The 26,804-nt window shown below is 40.6% G+C and overlaps 2 protein-coding genes across 3 annotated transcripts in view; one reads left to right on the forward strand and one right to left on the reverse strand.

Moving 5' to 3' along the window:
• Nucleotides 1-305: 305 nt before the first annotated feature.
• On the reverse strand, nt 306-12,912 carry MCM4 (minichromosome maintenance complex component 4). The gene is made up of 16 exons (XM_080381475.1): nt 12,116-12,912; nt 11,730-11,888; nt 10,846-11,009; nt 10,662-10,760; nt 10,411-10,506; nt 10,228-10,323; nt 9,625-9,763; nt 8,962-9,182; nt 8,343-8,463; nt 6,321-6,580; nt 3,981-4,346; nt 3,517-3,644; nt 1,960-2,167; nt 1,189-1,417; nt 936-1,069; nt 306-576 (listed from the first exon to the last, which is right to left on the reverse strand). The coding sequence occupies exons 1-16, from the start codon at nt 12,183-12,185 to the stop codon at nt 484-486; spliced, it is 2,583 nt and encodes an 860-aa protein (XP_080237601.1). The 5' UTR covers nt 12,186-12,912; the 3' UTR covers nt 306-483.
• Nucleotides 12,913-13,039: 127 nt separating this feature from the next.
• The window catches only part of PRKDC (protein kinase, DNA-activated, catalytic subunit), an 81,600-nt gene continuing 67,835 nt past the window's right edge, over nt 13,040-26,804 (forward strand). For both annotated transcript variants that reach the window (XM_080381459.1, XM_080381460.1), the window contains exons 1-17: nt 13,040-13,222; nt 13,828-13,904; nt 14,001-14,093; nt 14,981-15,055; nt 15,969-16,077; nt 18,001-18,113; nt 18,788-18,887; nt 19,437-19,492; nt 19,584-19,614; nt 20,648-20,805; nt 21,027-21,173; nt 21,982-22,146; nt 22,977-23,145; nt 24,207-24,256; nt 25,401-25,538; nt 25,827-25,976; nt 26,434-26,549. In XM_080381459.1, the coding sequence (XP_080237585.1) occupies nt 13,081-13,222; nt 13,828-13,904; nt 14,001-14,093; nt 14,981-15,055; nt 15,969-16,077; nt 18,001-18,113; nt 18,788-18,887; nt 19,437-19,492; nt 19,584-19,614; nt 20,648-20,805; nt 21,027-21,173; nt 21,982-22,146; nt 22,977-23,145; nt 24,207-24,256; nt 25,401-25,538; nt 25,827-25,976; nt 26,434-26,549 (1,889 nt within the window). In that variant the 5' untranslated portion in view covers nt 13,040-13,080. The remainder of the gene's footprint in view (nt 13,223-13,827; nt 13,905-14,000; nt 14,094-14,980; nt 15,056-15,968; nt 16,078-18,000; nt 18,114-18,787; nt 18,888-19,436; nt 19,493-19,583; nt 19,615-20,647; nt 20,806-21,026; nt 21,174-21,981; nt 22,147-22,976; nt 23,146-24,206; nt 24,257-25,400; nt 25,539-25,826; nt 25,977-26,433; nt 26,550-26,804) is intronic.

Genomic DNA, 26,804 nt, shown 5'->3' on the forward strand with positions numbered 1-26,804 from the left:
TAAAAAGCCTTTTTAAGTCAAATAACTTTATTTCAGATTACAATAATACTACTACTAAAATTGCATTTCCTAAAAAGTAATTTAAGATGAATTTTTACAATTCAATTTGAAAAACATAAAACATTGTTAATGTGTCCTACAAAAACTCATAAAAACACAACACTTGACATAGGAGTAATTACATTTAGCTACAATGTAAATAGCATTACTCAAATGAGGATTTTTAGGTCCAGCATAATATCTTGTGCTGACAGGAGCGCCATTTAATCGATGCTACACTTATGATAGCAAATGATAGCCCCAAATCTTGAAAATCTGGCAAACTAGCAATATTGTAAGGCAAAGTAAAGCCATGACAATTGGTTGGCAAGGAAAGGCTACACTTGTCACAGAAACAATAGTCCAAAATCTGAAAGATCTTGCAGACTGATGCTATCTCTTAGTAAAGCAAAGTAAAAGTTTGGCTTGCAAGGAAAAGCTAACTTACAGCAGTCTAACAGTTTTTCCAGTCACAGTTAAGAAGTCATCATCAGCCAAAGCACGAAGCGCTTCTTCAAACATTTCCTTTGTGATAGCCTTAAAGAGAAGTAAATCAAGTAAAGATTGGGGGAGGAACACCTGAAAAGCAGTAAAAATTCCTTACCTCCTACCAATTTTCTTAACAGGTTTTTTAACAGTTTGTTCTTTTGGCAATTTGAAATGTGGCCTGGAACCCTGAAGGTGAGCTTGCTATTTCAGAAGCTAGAATAAACTAAAGTACAGTAAAGATTCAGCTCATTTATCTGTTGTAGAACTGACTTTCTGGTCACAGCATCAGAAAAAGTTAATGTCTCTCTTTCCCTCCATAACGTGATTGGAGGACAGAAATACTCCTTTGGAAAAACACCATGCTTTTAAAAATTAATTAAAATGTAAAAACAAAGCAGGAAACTTACTGTATCAGACTCTGCTCGCAGATCATCAAAAAGCTGTTGGTACTTCAAAGCTGGTGATTTAACCTTCGACTGGATAAGCTTCCTTAAGGCTTGAGCCAGCTCCTCTTTCCGCTTACGAGCTGTTGCACTCATTCCTTTTAAAAGGAAAGAAAATACCTTTTAGAAATCAATAAGGAGGACAGGTTCTAAGTTACATTTAAAAGTTCCAAAAACTCAATAGCATCTGAACTTTTAACGCTACAAAACCACAAACCTGTAGTGAGAATGGATATGTCCACAATTCCGGTCCTTGGATCAGTAGCAGATTGTTTCAGTGCTTCCCGATGGAGGCGTTTTGCTTCTTCTACATCAACTGTTTCAACTTTCTCAGAAAAGCGTACTTTAGCATGTGCTTCTGCCAGACGGATCAGAGACTCAAGTTGTCGAGGGTATGCAGAAACCATTCCCCTGCCACTACCAATCTTTCTCATGTCCACGTATGCCTGAAAAGGAGTGTCATTAAGTATTTCAGTAAATACTGTTATATTCACTGTTTTCAGAGTCCCCCTCATCCCTCACCTCTCATTTCAGAATATGAGCAATTCTGGCAAGCCATTCCAAATACTGTATTTCTGCTCGCATTCCTTCACAATTCTTCTGCAATGAAGGATAACTACATCACATATACTTCTTTGAGTTATAAAGTAATTAAGCCATGACAATGAATGAAGTTTTGAATCACTTCACAAACGTAGGGCTAGTCTTACATAATAGGGCTCGTGTCTGTGATAATACGTTTGCTTTTGTTTCAGTAGAATTTTACGCTCTTTATGTGATGGAACCAAATGAACACATCTGAAAACTAAAGATTAGAGAATGTGGAATGACTTCTATACTGATCCCTCTTTCCTTTTAAATGCTGGCAATTTTTAGGAAAGATGTTACAGAAAATTGTATGTAGATAGAAAGCATACATACTAGGGGATTTTGCCATTTTTGACAAGTCAGGAAGGACTCTGAACATTCTTAACAGCAATTCCTTTACCTCAATAAGGGCTTGGCTTGCTTCTTCACTTAACCTGGGATTTACGTAACCACGAGCATACGCAATGTAATCCCTCAATACTGCCATATCCATGTATTCCTCCTCCATCTTTTCTTCACTTTGGTAGTACAGTGAAACCAAATGGCGAGCGAGACGTCTGTCATAAGCTTCATCACGTGGATCCAACATCAAAAAGATCAAGTCAAATCTGAATAGGGTAAGAATCTGGTATTAGTGTGTATACTTTTTTGCCATTGAAAGTAGTTTGCTTTAGGCGTTTTGACTTAACAGGTAATAGTCAAATAACTCCTCTGGTTAATTCCTACTGGAAGGAGTTGCTTTATTAAACTCAAAAGATAATTCTTCTAGAATTTGCAAAGTACAAAACAGCAAAGTGGATTTGCTTTAATTCTATGGACTTTAAACTGAAAGAGATAACATTCTGTGAAAATCAGATCCCATGTTGAAGACTGACAGTTTTTGCTTTGGGGGGCAGGGACAAGATGGGAGACAGGACAAGCGAACCCCAAAGAACGCCACCCACCCCACACGACCGCACCATATCAAATACACAGAACAAACTTGCTGCTAAAGAAACTGCCCTGGAAGGCAGCAGCAAACAGGGTACATACCTATATAGTTATTTTATGCATATAAAAACCATAAGTAAATAAATCTATGTATAAATACATAAAAAAAACCACTTGCAATTTAACCCTGAAGGAACTGGTTTATAATTTTACAAACAAGATATTAAACTACACTCAACTGTAGGCAGATATGAATAATACATTTTTAGTCAGCCAATCCTGTATTTTCATAATGCAATAAATGGTGGAATTGAGATGCTGCTCAAGCCTAGTTTCATTCTGTAGACCTGTACTAAGGTACTATTTGTCACTAAGTGGCTAAATTAAGCAGCTCTTAATTAAAATCTAAGCTGTAAGTGGTCTCAGAATATCCAGTATACCACTAGCGTACTTCAGATTTACAGTTGTGAGAATTCCTAACAAAATGCAACTGCAGGACACAGAAAATTAAACTATCAGCAGACACCAAACGTTGCTCTAATAGCTGTTGCCCAAAGGGCTCGCATTGCCACCTCCACAGCTGAACTTTACAGAACAACATGAAGCTGACACCCATCTTCAGATTCTACCACCACTTCTGCAAATTCCCTGATCATCAATATCTCACTTCAAAAGTTTTACGGAGCTAAGAAAAACATCCTGAGTTTTTGTTGAAGTTACCAGTACCCATAGTAGAAATTTCAGAACAACTCTTTTCTAAGAGATTATTGTGAAACAACAGAAAAACAACAATATAGAAGTAAATAGATTATACAGATCTCATCACATTTTCTCTTTAAGATCAGCGTGTAAATACCAAAAGGCAGTTATCTGCTCACATAGAAACTATAGGAACAGCATTTAAAACGCTATAGAAGTTTTCCATTATGCTACAAAGAACACAATTGTTCCGTTCTACTATAACCATTTTCACAAAATGAAGTACGACATCTCATAAAAATGAGACATGCAAGCAACAGTTCAGTACCTTGACAAGAGCGTATGAGGAAGCTGAATGTTTTCAATGGTAGTCTTTTTTGGATTCCACTGTGATTCTATAGGGTTAGCTGCTGCTAGGATAGATGTACGAGCGTTCAATTGGCAAATAATTCCAGCCTATACAAATGAAAAACACTTCTGAAACCAGCTGCAACTATGTGCCACCAAATCTTTTTTCCCCCCAGCGTTATGAGATCGCCAGTGTTATTAAATGGGGTCTGTAATAAAAAACCTGCATTGCAAAAGCCTTTTAAAGCAAGAACAAAAGCATCTGGAAACACTAGTTTGCTACAAAAGCTGTATTCTTTTGTAAATGAGTTTTTACATAATCTAGGACAGATCCACTGACCAGAACAGATAAGTGTCATCGTTTGTTCTGGTAACTTTTTGGTTTCAGCTGCCTAGCACGTGTCACACTTAGTGGAAAGACCATGGCGTTAAACAGATGCCTACCTTTGCAATGGAGAGAGTCTGTTGTTCCATTACTTCATGTAGTACTGATCTTGTGCTCTCATTCATTTTATCAAACTCATCAATGCAGCAAATGCCGTTGTCACTAAGTACTAGAGCACCTGTCTGAAGAACCAGTTGTCGTGTTTCTGGATCCTTCATCACGTATGCAGTAAGACCAACTGCACTTGAGCCTTTGCCAGATGTATACTGGCCTCGAGGAACCAGGTTATACACATACTGGAGCAGCTGTGATTTACTAGTACCAGGATCTCCGCAGAGAAGAATGTTGATCTCGGCACGAAAATTGCCTCTTCCTGTGTGAGTAAAATCCTTTCTTGATCCCCCAAAAAGCTGAAGCAGAATACCCTATAAAAATAATTCTATTTAGAAATCAAAACATCACCTCTCGTATAACTAACAGAGCAAATCCAGCTGTTGAACAGAAACACTGCTAAAATTAATAGAACTCAGACATGAAAGAAAACACTTGAAACTTTTTCTAAGTTGTAAAAGGGTTCACAGAGTTAAACTGCTAGATCCTACAAACTTAGGTTCCAATTAAAAGTCTGTAATTAGATTAATTCCAAATCTATTCCAAAACCTACATAATCAAACTTTTGATAACAAATTCTGCTGAGAATAGGAAAGCCAAAATAGACTACTGTTTCCTCTAAGGCTATGTTTAATCTAGGCCCAAAGTTCTACTATTACCTCTTTTGTATCATTAGAAAAGTGCCATTTTTATCAGCTTTGTAGTCAAGACCAATCAAGTATAATTTTCTTTTCAAGAAAACTGCTTTACTGGATTCACAGCATTACTTAAGTAAGAGACCTTAAACTTCCTCTTTATGGGCAAGTAAAGAACTTATTTCATCAGACTTTACCAACACTTTCGCCTTCTTATTTCCTAATTAAAGCCTATGCTTGCAGTGGTAGTAGAGAAATAAAAGTAACTAAATTCCGGTATGTTGAAAGTACTGGAATAATCAGTATAAATACTTGCTTGTAATTTTATCAGCCAGAATTATCAAGGAGGATTTTTTCATTTTCAAATTTGCTAAATTATTAAATTCATCATTTCCCAGTATTCTTTTTATATTTTTTTCCTCTAACAGCATATATATGCTAGAAAGTCAATGAAAAGAAGTGACAGTCCATGACAATGACAGCTGAAAACAGCAAGGAAAACTGTACACTACTTCATGTAAAGCCTCTGCACAATTTCTTACAGCACAAAAACGTTGCAGAGGCATGGGGTGAGCTATTTTGTATTAGTTCTGTTCTCTTTTCACTTGGAAAAACTTGCAGAGATCAGTAAAACCTGTTCTGTAGTTACAAGTAGTATGACCTGCCCCATTTTATTTTCCTCGAGGTCTCAAATATAGAGTACTGGCGCTCCAATGCACATGGGTTTCAAGGACTTTCAAGTATTAAAGATAGAAACTTTTTTATGTTGAAAACAGATTTTGGTCAGAACCTGAGCAACCTCCTTTGATGAAAGGTCCCTAGCTTGCTTTAGCTCCTCACTAGACATCATGTGCCTTGTTAGTGTGGTAAGGAGGTAACAAAGGCAACAGTCATTACCGTATTTCCATTTAACATGATTCCATTAGACATGATGTGCCTTGTTAGTGTGGTGAGGAGGTAACAATAAAGGAAACAGTCATTATCATATTTCCATTTCAGTGGGAAATCATTGTGTGGCTTTGAATTCAACTTCTAGCCATTTCAGAAACCTGTCAACTATGATAATACATAAATTGATAAATTAAAAACAAAAGGAGTATACTTGAAGAGGATTGTTTGGTGTCTGACATCACCTTGAGATCCACTACTGACTGCAGTTTCTGCAACAATGAAGTTGTAGTACCTCAGGTCAACATTTTGTTGGAACAGTCCCTTCTTGGATACATGTAAGTAATTGTTTTGACATCCCACAAGTGAGAGCCGACCGAATGCCATTTTAAAGCTACTGTTGTCTTGTGGATGCCTCTTTTCAATCAATTACTTCCTATGGTATAGCTATTTACTATTCTTGGATCACCACTAATCTGAACATTTGAGAAATGTCCAAGATGCATCCTGCAATTAAGTCTTCTCGGTTCTGCTGCTTTCCTACCTTACCAATCTCCTTCCTCTTAATTAGCACTCCTTAATGCTGTGAAAAGAATTAGGATATACTTACAACCAACTGCATCCTGACAAGACCATGGCATTTTAAGGCTGCTCAGGATACAGTTTTTTGAATTCTGAAGCCTCAGGTCATTTTTGTAACAATAAATACAAAGCTACTTGCATATAAATACATGTCTTACAAGAGAAATACAGACTTTTTCTCACCTTTTTGATATCTTCATGCTCATAGATACTTGGGGCCAATGCTGAAGAAAGTCTCTCATATATGTCTTTTTTTTTAGAAAGCTCTTTCAGAAGTTCCACACGTTCTTCTGTGAAGATTTTTTGCTCTGTTTCCTCATCAACACCGTGCAAGCGTTTTGAATCTGTCTTGCGATAGTGTATGACATCAATGTGGGTCTTGTAGACGGATTTCACATTGCTGACCCTTGGATTAACTCGAATGGGGACTGCCCTGTAGATACCTAAATCCAATTTTTAATCACAGTATTAGATATTAAGAAACATAGTAATTTGAAAACCTGAAAATTTTACATGTTCCCTTTAAAAGCAAAGTTTTTTAAAATACTTCAGTCACTTGGTTTCCCAGTACAAGTCACATAGAAGTCAATCTAGACCTTATTTTTGCAGCTATGTACATGTTTAACATTCTGTCACAAGTGTTCTCAACAAGGAAAACGCTTAAGCATTTTTGAAAATAATTAAGGCTTAATGCTTTTGAAAGTCCTGCTCTGATGTCTAAAGTCAACATTTTCCCCTTTTAAAAATGCCAAGTTTAACAGATCAGTTCTAATGCATTATAACAGCTAGCAGCACAGCAGTTGTTTTAAAAGCAAAGTGGTTTATAACACGTGGTTGCAGTATCACAGATCTAACTTTTATGTTAACACTCTCCTCACAGCATATTTAAGATATTGCCTCTTCCACACATACATTCTCAGAATGACTGAATCATCAAGGTCAGATGATCTGGATGTTGTCTAGTCCAACCATGGGCTCAAACTGGAATCAACCAGAACAGGTTGCTAAAGGCTGTGTCCAGTCAGGTGTTTAACGTCTCTAAGGATGGACACTCCACACAGCCTCTCTAGGCAACCTGTGCTGGGGCTTGACCACCCAAATAGTAAAAAAGTTCTTATGTTTAATTGCCTGCATTTCAACTTGTGCCTACTGCCTGCCAACAGGCACGACTGAGAAGAGTCTGGCTGTTTTCTTCACACCACCACCACACCAACCACCAAACTGGGTATTTATAAACACATTTGTAAGAATCCCCTGAGACATCTCTTCTCCAGGCTGAGCAGTCACAGCTTCCTCAAACTTTCTGTATATGACTGACTCCATTTATCATGATGACCCTTTGCTGAATTCACTCCAGCATGTTCACATCTCCCTTGTACCGCGAGAACCCAGAGCTGGACACAGTACTCCAAATGTGGCCTCACTACTGCCGAATAGAGAAGGATCACCTCCCTTGACCTGCTGGCAGCATAATGCAGCCCTGGAAGCTGTTGGCACCACGCTCACATGGTCTTACCAAGCACTTTGTCCTTCCCATTTTGCTTTTGTCTGCAAGTCTGCTGAGGGTGCCCTCTGTCCCACCATCCAGGCCATTAGTGAGGATATCCACAACAGTATCTGGCCCAGTATTGACCCCTGGGGTACACCCATGCTGACTGGCCTCCAGATGGACTTTGTGCTACCGACTATAATGCTTTGAGCCCAGCAGTTCTGCCAGTTTTAAATCCATCTCACTGACCACTTATGTAAGCCATACATCACCAGTTTGTCTTATGAGGATGTTATGGGAAACAGTGATGAAAGCCTTGCTGAAGTCAAGATAGAGAACATCCACTGTTCCAGTCATCTCATTAGTACAAGATTGTTACCCACTAAATCCATGCCGACTATGCCCAATCACCTTCTTCTTGTCCTTCACAGACTTAAAAATGGTTTCCAGGATTATTGGCTCTATCACCTTCCTAGAGGTCACGATGAGGTTGACTGGCCTGTAGTTTCCCAAGTCTCCTCCTTGCCCTAGGAGTGACTTTGGCTTTCTTAACAGTATCTTTACCAGTCACCGTGACCTTTCAAAGATAACCGAGTGGGCTTGCAAAGACAGTGGCCAGCTCCCTCAGCATTTGCAGGTGCATCCCATCAGGTCCCTTTATAGACAGTTAAGATCTGTGAAAAAGGAGGATGCAAATACTCACGACGAAATTTTACCTGTGACATTAACTCTATCACCTGGCTGGACTTTATCAACAAGGTCATTGTGAGCAAACAGCGCAACCGTATGTGGCGTCTGTCCAGCTGGCATATCTTCAGGAGACTCCTGAAGTTTGATCTAGCAAAAACATGTAAGTTTTAGTTTCAAAAAAGCAAAGCTTTCCACAGAACATACAACAGAATCCTGTATTAGCATGGTCTTCAGAATAATTTTGAATCGGGGAGCACTGCTCAGTAACACAATACCCCCACCCAAACAGCAAAATGATTACTAGCAAAAAGTTATAATGAAAATGAGAATTCTGCTGGTTGCTACTGATATGGCTAAAATGCTGTTACAGCCAAGACTCATCTAGTCCAGAGAGAAGTGGACATACTATATATAAAGGGGCTTCCATACGGAAACATTAAAATGCATACATCATTTCACCCCTTTAATGCATTTCTTCTCTAAAGTAGACTTACGCTTTTGCTAAGTTGTTTCATCCATTTTCACTTTCCCCTTTTGAAAGCATTCAGTACCAAGACACATACATCAATGCTGTTGGTATTAGGGACACGGTGCAGCAAAAACTAGGAACTGATTAATTTTAACCACCACCTAAGCACAACGTACCATCTGTTTGTCAGAGAACATAGATCGATTGTGAATCAGCGCCATACTGTGCATTGTGTTACAATTCTTGCATACTGATGGTTCAGCAATCCTGCCACGATCAATTTCTACTCTGGTGGTGAAAGCGCAAACCTGGCATTTAAAGAATGCTTCCTGCATCTCAGGAATTAACTGGGAGCTTCTGATGACCATACCGCTGATGGTGATAAGCTGATCAATATCTAAAAAACGTAGAGACTCATGTTATGACTTCATACTCGTAAGTTTTAAAATAGCCTTCAAAACTTCGTATTACATTAGCTTTTAGGTGGGAGGTAGACATTCAGTCAGGTACTAGTATTTTGTCTATGACAAAGCAAAGAATCATAAATGCGTAGTACAGATACTCTAGTTTATGGGAGTATTTCTGCAAAAAAAAAATCCTTCACACTCGCAGAACTAAGAACATGAGTAGCTGATGCCAAGAAAGATTTATTTTATGGATAAATTATTCTGCATTTGGGCTCTAAAGCATTGCCTTCTGAAACAGACTTACACAAATGAAACACATTGGTCTGGATAGACCATAAGTACAGTTTTATACAGTCTTCGTGTAATTCTATGTTAACATTAAGTTTATAGAAAATAATCTTAAGGATTTATAACATGGTAATCAAAGTTTACCTTCTGGGTTTAGACTTCTCATATTCCTAGTCTTCAGTGCATTATATGGCCTTACTTGAATTTGATGTTCTAATATCGAATCGGGGTAATGATCAAAAAAGATCTCATTGGCAGCCATGTCAAATGTTGGAATAACTTCCTGTATAAAGTAATTAGAAACAGTTCAGCCTACAAATAATAAATAAATTAATTAAAAAATCATAGAATGAAATATTTTGGCATAAAGCATTTGATGTGCTGCTGATCAGCCAGGAATGACTAAAAGTTATGTCAGCTAAGCTTCTTCCTACATAACAGAAAACTTGCTGTTTAGATCAGATTTATTCAGTTGAGTATGGCAAAGAAAAAAAAAGCGCAAGACTCCAAACACTGCAGTTTACCAGCTTATTCTGCATGCATGAGGTACCCACTGTAATATCTCTTATCAACTACTATGAAACAACACATTTTATATTAAGTAAAACAAAGAAGTCACAGAGATTACACTGAACACAAATTTACAGAAACATACAAAGTACGCACTGCATTTCAACAAACACATTAAAAGACAGAAATATGAAAGGGCCCCTTAAAAGTCAGAAAACAAGTGCAGTAGTACTTCACCTGAGGATAGCAAATCAGTTGCCTGTAAAGATTTTCATCAAATGATCTGAGGTGGTCACAGTTTACATTCAGGAATGGTTCCCCAACCATATTAATCTGCAAGATATTTGAAAGGACATCTTTAGCTTTCAACAGCATGTAAGACAAAAAGAAAAAAGTTAGATTTTGCTGTGTTACAAGTACCTCTTCAAGTCGCTGCATATAGCGTGGCTTGTTAAGATCCAAGCCAATGTCTTCATCCTCTTTAGCCAGTGGATCAATAAACAGCTGAAGAAATCTCTGAATATTAGAGGTACAGGGAGACAGATGGGAAAGATGAGCAGAATTTCATGGTAGGAACACGTACTTTGTATCAGATTCAACTAATATTTGTTTAAATCAAACTAACTTTTCACTTAAAAAATAAAAAGGAAAAAATGTAGTTGTTAACCTACCTGGAATTTTTCTTTGCATGTGGCTACATTAACATCTGTTCCCCAAATAACAAGCTTTTGTCCAAGAGATCTGTCAGTTGCTACCATATCCTCAGCTGGCTGTGCAGAAACAAATTAAACATGTAAATATGCATAATTATTTTAAAAGAAGTTGTCAGATACAAGATCAGAGACATCCACCTACCCCATCTGAGTGTAAATCAACTTGTCTGGCTTTACGGGCAGAGCCGAGATCTGGCCTCTGCCTAACTGGAGTTCCTTGTACACCACTTCGTGGCGTACTCTCTACCCGGGAGCTGGGTGTGCCGTATGTCAGAGGTGAACTGATGTCAAAGTCAAGAGGAATAGCTATTTAAAAAAAACCAACAAGGTTTATTATGATTACCAAAACATTTTACATCTAGAGCAGTCTAAAATTCGGCCTCTGTGTTTGTCTCATCATTCTTTCAACTCTACCATCATAAAAAGAATAGCATCCATCAAATTCCACTGTTTTGTTAAAACAAAACAAAGCCAATAAATATGTTGCAAGTCTACCTGCAACTTCTTTTTTGCGTTAACATCTCTACTGAAAGATCCCAAGTTCTAGTAAAGCTTCATTATAAAACCTTAAAGCAACACTGCATTTTAAAACTACGTTGGTGTTCTGGCATAAAAGGTGAACATGCAGCATTACCGATGAGACACATTTTTCAGTCTTTCTGGGGCTGTAAAACGAGTAACACAACAAGGACCATCTACTGTAAGTAAAACCAGTCCTACCTACAGAAACAACTAAGGCTTTTTATGGCAATCTAATAATTCTTCCTGCGTTAATAGTTTTATTGACTTACTGTATTCTTCCCAGATAAACATAAAAGGGTCAGGTACAGCCCCCGGCAATACTCCCACCATAACGTGAAGTTTCGCCAGCAGACCTGCACCCTGACGCCGACCACGCTCCCATGCTGCTCACTATGCGCAATTCGAATGAGAAACTCGGGACAAGGCTCATTTCTGGCCCTGCAGCGCTCCCCAGCCGGGCGCCCCCCCGCCGGCCGGCGGCCCAGCAGCCCCGCCCGCACGTACCGGAATGGCGGAACTGCGGGGGGCTGGAGAAGAGAGCCTCGGCGGCGCCGGGGCTCCGCGCGTCGGCAGCCGGGGAGGTGGGCAGGGGTTGCAGCTCTCCAGTGGAGGTGGAGTCCTCTGTCCTGCGCTTCTGCGAAGGAGGAGACCGAGCATCTTGCGCTGCAAGACACAAGCAGAGCCGGCGTTCGAGCCGTCCGCCACCGCCCGGGGCGGGCCGAGGGAGCGGCGGCCAGAGAACGGCCCCAGGGCAGAGACGGCGCAGCTGAGCCCACCGGGCAGCCCGCACATCCCCCCCCCGCTGCCAGTGAGCCGCAGGTTAGCTCCGGCTCCAGCTCGGGCTCCGGCCGCCTGCCCCCGGGCCGGCCCCTTCCCACCGCAGCACTTACGAGTCGGGGGGTTGCTGCCCCGGCCGCGCTTCCCGCGGCGGCGGCTGGGGGTGGAGGCGGGCGACGACATGGTGCTGCTCCGGCTCCCGCGGCGATCCTACCTCCGGGGGTCGGTGAGAGGAAGGCGGGATGCGGGCGCCCCGCCACCGGCCGAGCCCTGGGCCCACACGGGCGGGTTTCGTGCCCTCGCCTCACGCACGTGAGCGCGCACCTACCCCAACGACCCCAACCAACTCCGCGCCAAACCAGCCGCCTGCGCGCGCTCTCGCGGGCTTTCTGACCAATGGGTAGGCGCGATCGCAGTGGGAGTGCCCAATTGAAGCTGAAGGGGGGGGGATGCGGAAAGGAGAAATAAGATGAACCCTCCAGGCCGCCGAAGCGAGGGTCGCAGCTTGCTCGGCCTGTCACAGTAGGGACAGGAGTATACTGCAGGGTACTCCTTGTGCTACGAGACGGAGCCTGTCCTCAGCAATGGCACATCGCCGCACCCCCCAGCCGAGAATGGAACCGCTCGCATCCGACCCAATTTCGAGGCAAAAAGTGTCCTGCGGTGTGGCTGGGAGGCGGGAGGAAGTCGGAGCAGCCCATTCTCCGCGCGAGGAGGGGGTGTCGGGACTACTACTGTATGTGCGGGTCCTGAGCTGACCCTGCGGCGAAAAACGTGAAGATAACCCCGAACCCTTTTCCCTGCTACCGCCCGTGGCGCCTCCCTCCGCTCGGAATGGTCTGGCCGATGTCTACCCGCGTTTCCCCTCCGTCCGAGTTCACCAGTCCTGACGCCGTAGCGCGTGTCTGTGTCTCTCTGTCTGTGTCTGTGTGTCCCTTGCCCCCCCCCCCCCCTCCCCGGCTGGCTGTGTTGGATCCGGCCGGGGGCGGGTCCTTTGCTCCCGCTTCCGCCTGCCCCCTTTCCCCCCACCCCCACCCCCCCCCCCGCGCGGGTGTTTGCGCGGTCTGTCCGGGGCGGCATGGCCGGCGTGCAGGAGTACCTGCACCAGCTGCACCGCTGCCTGCAGCCCGGCGATGCAGCTGGCGCAGCCCTGCACGGCTACAGCCTGCTCCGCAGCCTGGGGGAGACCTGCCTCACCAGCCTGGAGAGCGACGCTCAGGGTGCGCCTTCGGGCCCGGCCCGGCCGCGGGGGATGGGGACGGGCACGGGGGCGTCTCAGGGGCTCTGAGCGGGGCTCTGGGGCGGCCGTGGCCTCGCTGGTGGCTTTAAAACAGCAACTGATCAGCTTGGGGAGGGCTTGTGGGGCGGCTCTGCTCTCCCTCAGTTCTTCACTCAGCACGACACTTGAGGGCTGCTGGCGTGAGATGACAGGTTGATTTCGGGGGAGAGACGGGGCTCTTGCTCCAGATAAACCATTCACCTGGTAAACGCCCGTTGGCGCTCGCCCCTGTCCGCCTGCCGGCCGCATTTGGCCTTCCCTCGGCCCGGGGCAGGGGCAGGCCTGGGCCCGAGTCCATGGGACGCCGGGAGCGCCCGCCGTGTGTGTGTCCCGTTGTCTGGTGACGAGCGTCAGGTTGAGTTTTTTTCTGGTGACAAGCATGGAACCAATGCTTGTCACCAGAAAAAACCCATGGGACCCGTGCTTGTCATGGCCCGTGGGCAGGACCTGTCCCTGGCGTTCAGGCGCCCTTGTGGCCGGGGTGAGGGCTGCCTGCCTGGCGGGGCAGGGCAGCAGCCGCCTCACGGCTGGTTTGTGTCCCTGCAGCGCTGCACCTCTCCCTGGTGTTTTCCCAAGAGCATGGCTTGCTTGTCTTTATCCACAGATCCCTCGGCATCGAGGAGGTAAGTTCGTAAACTTCAATTTTTAAAGAAGTGTTGGGATGGTGCTGTATTGTTGTATTACGCACATTAAAACTAAATCTTTTTTTAACTGTTCAGTTTCGAGATTGCAGGGAAGAAGCACTGAAGTTTCTTTGTGCCTTTATGGAAAAAGCTGGTGACAAGGTTCATCCTTATGCTTGTAATATTAAGGTGGGTAACGGAAAAATATTTCCTAAAGGTCTTTGCCAAATGGTTGAAACAATTCTGGTGGGTCTCATGCCATAACAGATGTGTAACTATCCTTCACCCCCTCCCCAGTCTGCCTTACCCATCTCTAGCAGTCTTGTTAGAGATGAAATAACTTGATTGGCATGAAGTGTAATTTGTACAAAAGAGGAGTGTGGAATTGCTTCTTCAACTGTAGACTTAATTTTATTAACTTCTCTTTATAGACCATAACAGGTATTGGTTTTGAAAAGAAGTTATTGATATTGAAAATAATAGTCTGTGTGAATTAAAAGTTACAACTTCTACAAACTGAAAGAGTTTATTAAAAAGTTACAACTAAATTTATAGTTTAAGTGTAGTATGTTAAATGTTTCTGCAGGTGATGGTTAGTTTTAAATACTGATTTTTAAAAGTTTGTCCTGAAAAGTTGTTATTTTTGCAATATATACAGAAATTGGTGGAAGCTACCAGTACCTCTGAAAGTAAGATTCCTTGAGTCTAGATTGTTGAATAATGCTGCTTTGCATAGAAATGCCTGACTACACCGCTGCACTTTCTGATCTCAAATTAGTAGCTTCATATTGTAATGATAGTACAGAGGCAGAAAACACACAGTGTGTGCCCTTTATTCCAGAAACTACACTTTCTTTGCTTGAGCTGGGATTTGTTATTATGTCAGACAGTGCTGAAGTGTTGTCAGTGAAGCCACTTTCAGGACTGAATATTTTTATGGTTTTGTTCCATTTTTTTAAAAAACCTTAAAACTTTTTTGGAACAGATACTTCAAAGAGGTAGATGAATACATTGTTATGTCTGAATTCCCATCTCTACTTATGAGTATTATAATTTCCATTTTCTTCCCTATCTAGCAAACTTGTGTTAGTGTTTATACAAAAGAGAAAGCAGCAAAATGTAAAATCCCAGCTCTGGAACTTCTGATTAAGGTAAAATGCATTTTATAAATCTGTTTTTTTCTAGAAAAAGTAGAAAATCTGTTGTATTACTATAGTTGCGCTTTATCATGCAGAAAATCTGTAGCCTGCAGCAGCAAGAGAATAGTGTAATATTTAGATGTTAGTAAGAGATGTCATAGCACAGATTGCCTTTGATATTCCTTCAATAGGCTGCTTAGATGTGAGCATGTCATTCCTTGATCTAGTAGAGCAAGACACAATTGTTTTGGGGGCAGTTGCCAGTCGTCTCTCTCCTGGTTTATTATGGTGCTTCAAGGAGAAATTGTGCAGTTTGGTTGTATTACTACATAATGCTATAATATAATATGTTAGACACTGTATGTGAAAGGTGTGGACATGGGCTTTTTTCAGTAGTTTTATTACTGTATGACACAGTAATTTTGTAATGTGCTTTCTTAGAATGCATTAGACTTGTTTTGTGAACACTTTTGCACCTACTTAGTTTTGTTTATGGGAAACAAAACTCGCTTCTGAGTTATTCTGAGTCAGTCCTGTGAACTGGATTGGCTTTATAACAGCAGGGAGAGAAATACAATATGATAAAAGCTACTGCAGAATTGCTAAGCCTGTGCTTTTGTGGGGTTTTTATATAATAATTCATACAAAATTATACTGTACATCATTTTCATGTAAATTATATATATTTAATATGAGTTATAAACTCTAAATCTTACATTTATATATCTATGTAGGAAAGTATTTTGTCGTTAAAGATTTTATACTAATACTCTTTCCTGGGCCAGTCACCTTAAATCTCTTTCATTCAATAGCGTACTTAAGCTGAAGTTACACATATGAACTGTGTTTTATTTAGACCAAGTAGGACTGTGGTAGTGAGACTAATGGTTTTCCTAAATTCCCATTTTTTTTTAATCTGTCTTAGTTGCTTCGAAGTTTACAACGTTCCTATCTGATGGAAGAAATGAAAGTTGGGGAGATATTTAATAAATTTTATGGGGAACTTGCTGTAAAAAGTAGAATTTCTGATACAGGTAAGCTTTAGTTTTTCTGTCAAAGTCCTTTGTTTTGTTTACACTCGTTTTTTGTTGGATTATGTCCATGGAAATTTATAATTGTTATTCCCATGACAAGTGTGTTTAAAATGATAGCTGTCATCTTTTAGCACTAGTAAAACTTGTTTAGGTCTTCTGATCACAATCATACGTTAGCTGCTTCTTAGCAGACATGTATAGACGTGTGAGCTGACACACAGAAGAAATCATGTAATTGCATTTAGTGGCGGCAGTTCATACTGAATTTAAGCATAGGTCTGGTTTAGGATTCCTGACATAAAAAGAGTATTTGTATGTCTAATATGTTATTGTTAGTCTCTGAATGCCTAAATCCTGAAAGTAATTCCAGCTTTCCTGTCATTAACCAACCTAACTTTGCTAGGCTCTTAGATTTTTTTTTTTCCAGATTCAGTGCTAACTGGGTGTAGCTGAACCTCTGAAGTTACTCTTATACCTGTTTTATAACTGTACGCAGACATACCCCTGTAACTTTGAGCCTTAAGAGTAGTTCTGATACCTTCAGTGAGTGCTCTTTGTCAAAAGCAGAGGCTGCCCATCCCTGTGAACTCCAGTTCAATTGCTTGGGGTATTGGTCGATGGCTGGCTGAGTATGAGCCAGCAGTGTGCCCAGGGGGCCGAGAAGGCCAACAGCATCCTGGCTTGTACCAGCAACAGTGTGGCCAGCAGGACTAGGGCAGTGACCGTCCCCCTGCACTGGGCACTGGTGAGGCCGCACCTCGAACACTGTGTTCAGGTTTGGGCCCCTCACTGCGAGGGGGACACTGAGGGGCTGGAGCGTGTCCAGGGAAGGGCAGCGGGGCTGGGGAAGGGGCTGGAGCACAAGGCTTATGAGAAGCAGATGAGGGAACAGGGGTTGTTCAGCCTGGAGAGGCGGAGACTCAGGGGAGACTATCACTCTCTACAATTGCCTGAAAGGAGGCTGTAGCCAGGTGGGTGTTGGTCTCTTCTCCCAGGTAACAAGTGATAGGAAAGAGGAAATGGCCTCAAGTTGCACCAGGGGAGGTTTAGATTGGATGTCAGGAAGAATTTCTTCATCGAAAGTGTTGCCAAGGATTGGAACAGGCTGCCCAGGGAAGTGGTTGAGTCACTATCCCTGGAGGTATTTAAAAGACATGTACATGTGGTGCTTAGGGACATGGTTTAGTGGTGGACTTGGCAGTGCCATGTTAATGGTTGGATTTGATGATCTTAAAGGTCTTTTCCAACCTAAATGATTCTATGGTTCTAAAGCTCTTTGTAACCTTATTCCAGCCACAGCCAGTTTTGTTCTCACAGCTGCAGCTTTAGTGTGATAGCTCCTGCACTGGTCACCCTAAGAGCTTATCAGTTCCTGCCTTGTGTACTTAGTGTTCTTTATGATGTTAAACATACTAATATGGGCTCTAGTGTGAGCATCTTGGGTAGTTACAGCTGAAATCTTGGGATTGACAGGTCTAGTCCTCAAACAACTGGTTGTGCCTCTGAAGAGCCCTTTAGTCTAAACTCAAGCCTAGAAACTTCTGCTCGCTGTTGGCCTTAACCCTGATGGTACGATACTCTGAGACCCAGCATAGTCTCAAAGCCAGCAACAAACTTGGGTTAGTGGTAAATGCTTCCTCAGTGGACGTGGCCTTTATTAATTGCTTTTCTAAGCCACATTTAAAAAGAGTAAATGTGTTTAACTTATTAATGGAGCAGAGGATGCATCTCTCGTCATAATATATAAATATATATATATGTATGTACATCATAGAGCCATCTTTCCTGCATGCTAATTGCCAATTAAAATTAAACCATCAGGCATGGTTTTCTCATGGTTGCAAGTTACATAAGAAGTGCAATGGAAATGTCAAAGTAATGATTTCAGTAATTAATACTTAATAACATTAAATTACTTTCTAGTACTGGAGAAGATTTATGAACTTTTGGGAGTTTTGGGAGAGGTCCAGCCTAGTGACATGATTAACAACTCTGAAAAACTATTCCGAGCTTATTTGGGAGAGCTTAAAACACAGGTATGATTGGAATTTCTTTTCAGACTCTTGCACTTCCTTGGTTTCTTTGCTTTGATGTGTGTAGTGCTGTATGTTGGAATACTATCGTAACTAGTACAATTTGTGGGGATCTAACTGAACATTTGTAAATGCTTCCTTAAGGACTTAAAGTTTGTGTTTTCTGGTTCTGTGAAGCTTTGAAAATAAAAATTCAAGGCCATCCGTGACAGTGAATTAACCAGTTAACTATGAGAAGAGATGGCACGTGATCATTGTTGCAGTAGCACCCAAGAAAAGTTATATTGCCATGCACTGGTAGTTTTTATTTTGGTCTCTACTAGCTGCAAAATCATTGCACTTCAGGTAGGTATCACAGTTCTGCTGAACTTTACTTTCTTATATTTTGCACTTTAAAGGCATTAGTGTCTGCTATCTAAGCTTTGCTATGATTGGTCTTGGAACATATTTCATGGTTTTCAAAGGATTTATTGTGCATCTGTAGTTAAAACCCCTCGCAGATGATATGGAATTTCTGAGGAGTTGTTTTCATGGACTTGTCTGATAGAGGTTGATGCTGACGTAACTGTATGAAGTTGGAATGTTATTTTATCTGCACTTCTAGGAACTGGAAAGCCTTTGTGTAAATGTGCCTTAGCTTGAGGATAATGTTTTTTTTCAATTCCCACTTTTTTTAGATGACGTCAGCTACAAGGGGACCCAAGCTAACTGTTGTAGCAGGATGTCTGAGGGGACTGGTTGCACTTATGTACAACTTTACCAAATCTGTGGAAGAAGGTGAGTTCTTTTTTGAGGTGAAAGATAGTTAGTTATACAATTTGATATATTGTAACCATTATACAGCCAGCAAGCAGCAGAGTTTCTTGCTGTGGGCTTACAATGAAAGTTTCCCCACTGATAGAGATGGCTTGTACAAAAGCAAGGCCTTTCCAGCTACATGGTCCTCGTAGTCTGTCTTTGTGTGGAGTGGCTTCATCAGTGTGTTTCTGTACACAAATATTTGACATGCTGTTTTCTACCCAGAGAGTGGGCAGCTGAGAGCGCCATATTGCCCTGGAATGCGGCTTATACAGAGATGTGTTTCCTTTAGAAGAGACATGTCTATTAAAACATGGTTATTGAGGAAAAAAATCAATAAATATAGATCTGCTATTTTTTTCAAATTTAAGAGTGTTTCAGGAAGAAGCATCTCTGCCTCTTAAAATGAGATATGTAAGGCTTTCCAATATTGCTTCTTTGTACCAAGCTCTGGATAAAAATATCCTTGTCTTCACTCTACCTCTTGTGTGTTAATAGTGAAATACTCATTAATGGATTGTTTCACAGACCCTCAGACTGCAAAGGAGATATTTGATTTTGCAATGAAGGCAATCAACCCACAGGTAAATCTACCAAATGTTAATTGTTCTGCATAAATGAATTGGCTCTGATGAAGAATTAATTCTATATGACAAACCTTTTCTGATATTACAGGTTGATCAGAAGCGATACGCAGTACATTTAGGTAAGTTTGTAAGTTATGTCAATTCATGCTGAGGTGGATGCTGTGCATACAACGGTGTCTTCTGTCTGGAATTGTTTATTCTCCACTGGCTGTTTTCAGATGGGTCTAGTCTTCAGTCTTCTAAGCTGAGCAGGGAGCAGAGCTGGTATACTTGAAGTTGGAATCTAAAGAGATTGTATTTGGTTAAACTAGGCAAGGTCTAATCAGCTTATTAACAGCATTACACTTGATGACATTTGCCCCTCTGGAGTAGTGCAAAACCCTGGGATGAGAAGGAGATCATGGTATGAGTAGAAATAAGAGGAAAGTAGCAAATTAGGAGAAGAGAGAAGATGGTGGATTGGGTTAAAGGAAAAAAATAATAGGAAGAGAAGGAGAATTTCACTGGAAGAGGGCAATTGTGAACAAATGAAGTTTATGAAGAAAATGAGAAATTTGCCTGTGAAGTGCTTATGCAAGAATTGCAAAAAATGCAAGGTTTGGGTACGAAGCCCATGGCAGAAATGAAGGGTAAAACCCTATTTAAAAATAGTCTTCCACCCCCACCCACCCCCCTGAAAATTAATTCATTAGGGATCTTGAAATTTCATTTATGGTAATATTTGGGATTGTGAGATTACCTGTATTCTGAATTCTTTATTTTCTTCGCACCACAGTTTGGTGGAGGAGGGGACTTGAGCAAATGTCCTGACCACAGAAACCAAATCCTTGTGAATTGTGTGATCAAGTGTTACTATTAGTAACCAGTAGACCCCTTTTCTTTTTCATTGTTAATGTACATTACTTCAGAACATAGCTGTGCTTTCCATAATGGTGTACATTAAAAAAGAGGATTTTGGAGGGTTGCTTTTATGCTTAAGTTCTTAATGTTTGGATACTGATGCTGTAATAGCTAGACAAATACATTTTACACCCTCCAGTCATGGTAGATGTACTTACCTAAAGTCCACATGTGTACTTTGTAGTCTGGTCTGTTTTTTTGGAAAGTGGAATGTAAGTCTGGGTTTCAATAAAAGTTGTTTTTAAATTGCAGCTGGTTTACAGTTGTTTAGTTGGCATGCTGCTCAGTTTGGTCCCTTGCTCCTGGACAACTATGTCTCCCTCTTTGAAGTAATGTGTAAATGGTGTGGCCACACAAATCAGGAGCTGAAGAAAACCAGTCATTCTGCACTAGATTCATTCCTCAAGCAGGTATTGTAACTTCGCTGGGATCTCTGAGGCTAAAGCAAAGTCCAATTTCTTGAAACAGTGGGAATGTTTGATGCTTGGAAGTTCAGTGAATCTGTTTTAATTACTTTGTTTGAAGTGCTTTGTGTTACGAGCTAAGTATCTTTTAAGACTTGCTGTATTTTTTTTTGTGGCTTATTTCGTGTTTCTGGAAGTATTGCAATTTTTTTGTATTTGCTTTCCAGATTTCTTTAATGGTAGCTAAGGATGCAGAGCTACACAAGAGCAAGTTACAGTTCTTCATGGAGCAGTTCTATGGAATCATCAGAAGAATGGATTCGAGCAACAGAGAGTTGTCCATTGCCATTCGTGGATATGGGCTTTTTGCAGCAGTATGTGCAGGAAACTTATCCTGATAAAGGAGTGTACTGAATGGATTTAAAGCTAGGATTCATATACCATTAATTTTACAATTTTACACAGCTTGTTGTGTAGGGAATGCTCCTGTTTCTGGATTAAGTGTTGAACTTAATTAGCTAAACTGTAAAATACATTGTGGTTGAAAATTATGAAATGCATACTGAATGTAGTGGGAGTGCTTGCAGCATTGAGGGTTGTAGTTACTGCTGCTTGTGGACTGGTCCTGAAGTGGAAGATAAGGGGCTTCACATACAGCTGTTACAGAAGTTAAGGATGTGCTTAATCATTTAGGTACAGACAGTACCTCCTTAGCTCTGTCTGCATTTAGATGGTAGAATCGGCCATCCCTGCTCTGGAATCAGTTCAGATATGTTTCCTACAGAACAGGAATCACAATCAGAAAAGCCAAAATGCTCTGCTGACTGCAGGGCACTAGGAGGTCGTTTGTGAAACAACTGCAAATTTAAAAAAAAACCCCAAACCCAAACCATACTTACATATGTATGTGGAGGGCAGTTACATTTGAAAGTTCAAGTACTCTTACGGTAAGTTACATTGCATCAGTGAATTATTATTTTAGTTCATTTCAGGTATGATGTTTCTCAAAGATGTAGCAGGCAGAATACTTGAAGTTAGTTTATTCAGACATATCGAGTTTCTGGAAAAGATCAGAAGATTATTCTTATGGTTCGGTGAAGACTTGGTTGAGTTTTAGTCCTACAGCATACACTTGCTTGGCTGTACAAAGTTGCTAAATCAGTATTTTATTTTCTCTCTAAGCCCTGTAAAGCTATACATTCTAAGGATGTTGACAACATGTATGTTGAGCTTCTTCAGCGCTGTAAGCAAATGTACCTCACAGAAGCACAAACAATAGATGATCATCTGTATCAGCTACCAAGTTTCCTCCAGTCCATTGCAAGTGTGATATTCCATATAGATACAGTAAGTGGAGTATTTAAAGAACCAGTCAATTTTCTTTTATGCACCTCCAGATGTATAAGGAGGTAGTAGCTCTGAACTTAGCTATGACAGGAGGTATTTATCTGAAATATGATGACATTTAGCTCCTAGGGGATGGGAAGAATATCAGGAGAATACTTTATTGGATTTTATTTGAATAAAGACAGTGCACGGAGTATACTAAAGTGCTACAGCATTGTAATGAACACCATGATAGCCAAATGTGAATAGGTTTTTATTTATTTTAGGTGAAGCTAATTATTTGGACCTAACCTCATCTTTTTCTTTGTTTATACCACTCTGTTGCTGCTTTTTCTTTTGGTACTGATACTTAGCATGTTCTCTGAGATTGATACTTCGATTTTCTTCTGATGCTGTGTTGTCTTTGTTCTTATGAGGGCTTTCAGGATCCTAGCTGAAGCTGGCAAGTAAGGTGGCAGAGAGGAGACTTTCACATGCATTCTGTATTCAGATTGTTAAGGATGAACAGATTATACCACTGTGTTGTTATTGGTTAATTAAAAAGGTACTTTTGTAATAAGCTTAAGACTCATTCCATCAAAGCACTAATCTATTCAGGAGCTACTTTCCATAATGTGTTCAAGGAAACTTCCTGGTTGTTTTGTTTGGTTTTTTGTTTTTTATGTCTAAGATGAATTAACTTGCCAAGTCTGTTACTGTTCTCAGAGCAGGTCATGATCTAAACTCTTGTAACAAAGTATCTTCCTGAAATTTAGCATAGTTCTTCACATTGATACTGAATTATAATCATCCTCTTTGTATGACGTGTGTACTGTTTTTATTTCTTCTAGATTCCTGAAGTATACACTCCAGTTCTTGAACATCTAGTTGTGCTGCAAATCAACAGCTTTCCACAATACAGTGAAAAAATGCAGTTACTCTGTTGCAGATCTATAATAAAGGTATTTCTAGCCCTCTCAGGAAAAGGTCCAGTTCTCTGGAGTTTTCTTAGCACTGTGGGTGAGTCTGTGATATTAACTTTGTTGTGTTTGGGGGAGGGATTGTCTTTTTTTCTTTGGGTTTTTTTTTTCCTCCCCTAAATTGATTTAACCACCTCTAAGAGAGAAATGTGGAATAGCTATTTAGGGTCAAAAATGAAGCTTTTCCTGTCCTCTAATAGTGGAGGGTTAGGGTTCTTATGGTGTTATTTTTCAATATCTATTATTAAATCACTTAAGGAATACATTTAACAATTGTTTTGGGTGACAGAGCAGCTATCATGAAGGGCAGGAGAATATATTTTTGTGATAATCTGTTTAAACATAAGACTTATGTTCCTGCTTTGAAGGATTATGGGAGGAAAGGGATTTCACAGAAAAATGTACAAAAATCTATTCTTACCCTTTCAGTAACCCGTACAAAATACCACAGAAAGTAGAGTGAGTGTTGTCTTTATTAGAAATGCAATCTTCTTATGCTCTGAACCTCGTACGTAGTAAAAATTTCCAAATGTGCTGTTAGTCAGGTGCAGTACTGCAAATGTAATGAACGCGTCAGCAATGGTAGCTGGCATTTCAAGTAGCCCTCAGCATGCTGACATTTAATTATAATGATTTTCAGAAATGATTTTTAATTTTGTTGAATTATTTATGGTGGCTTTTCTCTATTGCTGTGACATTTTCATTGTTTTCCACATTCTTGATTTGGGATGTGGTGCATCCAAGCACTGTGGCAGAATGGAGATCCTAAATCCATGTCTGTGAGAGTCATTGTGAGTTGTTGCCTTTTTTGATGTGGGCAGTGCCTTGGTCATCACTGCATTCAGAGTCAGGAAAAAGTCAAAGCAATATTGAGAAAAGGCAAGAAGCAAGTTCAAAATTGGTTTCCTGTGAAACAACCTAGAGTTTCAGATCTGGTTTTGGCTATATTTGTCCTTAAAGAAAAATCTGTGTTCTTTAGCCTCTCCTTCATCCTGACAGAATATAGGAAGTAGAAGACTGATTGAATTCATTGCTAACATAGTGATAAGGATGCTGTGTCTTTTTAATTCCGTTCAGACAATTTTTATTTGTTTATTTCAGTGCATCAGGGATTAATCAGAATCTTCTCCAAGCCAATCATATTTTCAAAGGTAAAATAACTGTTTACAAACACATCTATTTCATCTAGATTCCTAGAGTATACATTCCAGTTCTTGGAAGATCTAGCCCAGTAAATAGGGGAAGGCCTGTTTTACAGAAGCAAAAATAGTAGTGTCTGTTGTGAATTGTGGCTCAGTTGTTATTAAACTCTGGTCCTTACATCTCAGCATAATGAGGGTGTACCTCTTGTACTGAATTGTTCTCTGCAGTTCTTGTTTGCTCAGGTTGTCTGTAACAAAGTAGGTTGTAATTAAAGTCATCCAGCTTTCTTCCAGGGTAACAAATTTTGGACAATTTAAAAGTTTTACTGAATGTTTGTGTAAAGGAGGATTTTAAAGCTTTTTAGTCCTGTGCAGCAGGGTAACTGCAGAGTTTCTCAAATAACTGACAACTAGAAGGGAAAAAGATTTAGAGCTGGGATTTTTTGTGCTCTTTCAGATTGGTTAAGTGAGAAAGCTAAACATTTCATGTTTCTACCTGCAGAAGTAATTTTACATTGTGTTTTAGCTCGGGTCAGGTAGTTACATATGCAGTTGTACTGGGTCTGACTGAGATGGAGTTAATTTTCCCCATAGCAGCTCTCATGGGGTTGTGCTTGCATTTGTAGCTGGAAAGGTGGTGATAACACACCAGTGTCTTGGCTACTGCAGAGCAGCGCTCGCACAGCTTCAAGGCTGTCTGCCCAACCTTCCCCCCATCCTCACCAGCAGGCTGGGGGTGGGCAAGATCTCGGGAGGGGACATAGCCAGGCCAGCTGGCCCAAAGTGACCAAAGGGCTATTCCACACCATATGATGTCTGCTCAGTAATAAAAGTTAAGAGAAAGGGGGGCATTTGTTGCTATGTTTGTCTTCTGGAGCAACTGCTGTGCATACTGAAGCCCTACTTCACGGGAAGCGGCTCTGCATCACCTGTTGATAGGAAGTAGCAAATAAATCTTTTGCTTTCCTTTATTTCTGCACACAGCCTTTGCTTTATTAAACTGCCTTTATCATGACCCACAATTTTTTTCTATATTTTTTTTCCTCCCATCCTGCTGAGGCAAAGAGTAATACAGTGGCTTGGTGGGCACCTGGTGTCCAGCCAAGGTCAACTCACCACAACAGTGTTTCTGAAAAATAGTGTGTACTTTCAGGATTTTTTTGCAAAAGAAACTTCTGGATCAGAAGAACCCCGTGAAGCTGGAGAGGCTGGGACACGGAGATGGAAAGAATCAACATATAAAGACTATCTGTATCTCTTTAGAAGTCTACTGAACTGTGACACAATGAAGGTAAAAGCGTAGTTAACATGGAAATACAAAAGGAAACATGATCCTGATTTTTGACACTGCTTTTCTAACCCTAGACTTTTTCCAAATGTCATGCTGTAGAAGAACTGTTTCCTGGCTTTAATTGGATTTTGTGGCTGATAAATGAATTAAATAGGGGTGAATTTAGGCTTCCATAGCTGAGAAACATCTAAAGCTGTATTCTCTGGATTGTTCAAATCCTGGCTTGTAAATTGAAAAAAATAATTTTCATTTGTCTATTGAAACATGAACTTTTTTCCTCCTACAAAGGAATGTGGTTTTGACGATGAAAACTTTCTTACTGAAAATTCAACACTGCAGTCCCTGAATCGCTTGCTATATGATGAATTTATAAAATCTGTTTTGAAGATTATTGAGAAATTGGACCTGACTGTTCAGAAACTGGATGTTAATGAACAGGTGAGACCTAATGACTCGTCCATTAATTTCTGCTGTTGTAGGGGACCCAAAATCACATTCCCTGTTTTGCTTTCATTATGCTTAGATAGCACTTCATAGTGTCCTTGAAGCAGTATTTGTACTAGACAAAATGTTTTACTTCACATTTATGAATTTTGCATTGCAGCATTAGGAGATGGAAGCATTGGGATTGGTAGAAGTTCACAGACTCTCTTATTTTAGACTCCCTATTCTTGCATATAGTGCTTTTCATTTGTTACTTGCTTTCTCCTTAGAAGCCAGCGTTCCTTATAATTTCTTTGAATTATTGATGTGTCAATTATTAGTCTTTTGTTTGTGTCAGATTAGCTAGTAGCAGCTTGGAAAAAAGAGAAGGGCTGTTTATCTGGAAAAAAAGGTGTGTGTGCTTTCTGTATTGTCACAGATCCAGTGGTTTTGCTTCAATATTTGTTTTTAGGATGAAAATGAAACTGACAGTGCTTTGGTTGGGCCTACTTCTGACCCTGCTTCAAACCTTCAGCCAAGGAAGCTGACAGACTTTATTGCCTTTATAAATCTAGTGGAATTCTGCAGGTATTGGTATGTTTTTATATAATTTAGAAGTTACAGAGTGGTTGGGAGAAATCTGAATTGAGATTTAAGGTGCCAGCTTCTGACTTACGATGATATGCCATATTTCAAAGTGCACAAGGTGATTAGCAGGGGGATAGTAAGTGCTTTCGATATCTGGGTCATAGTAAGAACTGCTAGTTTATCAGCTTAGGTTTTTTTAAAAGAGTACAGGAGACAAGTCATTCACTTCCATTATTTGAGTGTAACTGTTTTTCA

This window comes from Falco punctatus, assembly GCF_963210335.1.
Source record: "Falco punctatus genome assembly, chromosome: 3".
Taxonomy (NCBI): Eukaryota; Metazoa; Chordata; class Aves; order Falconiformes; family Falconidae; genus Falco; species Falco punctatus.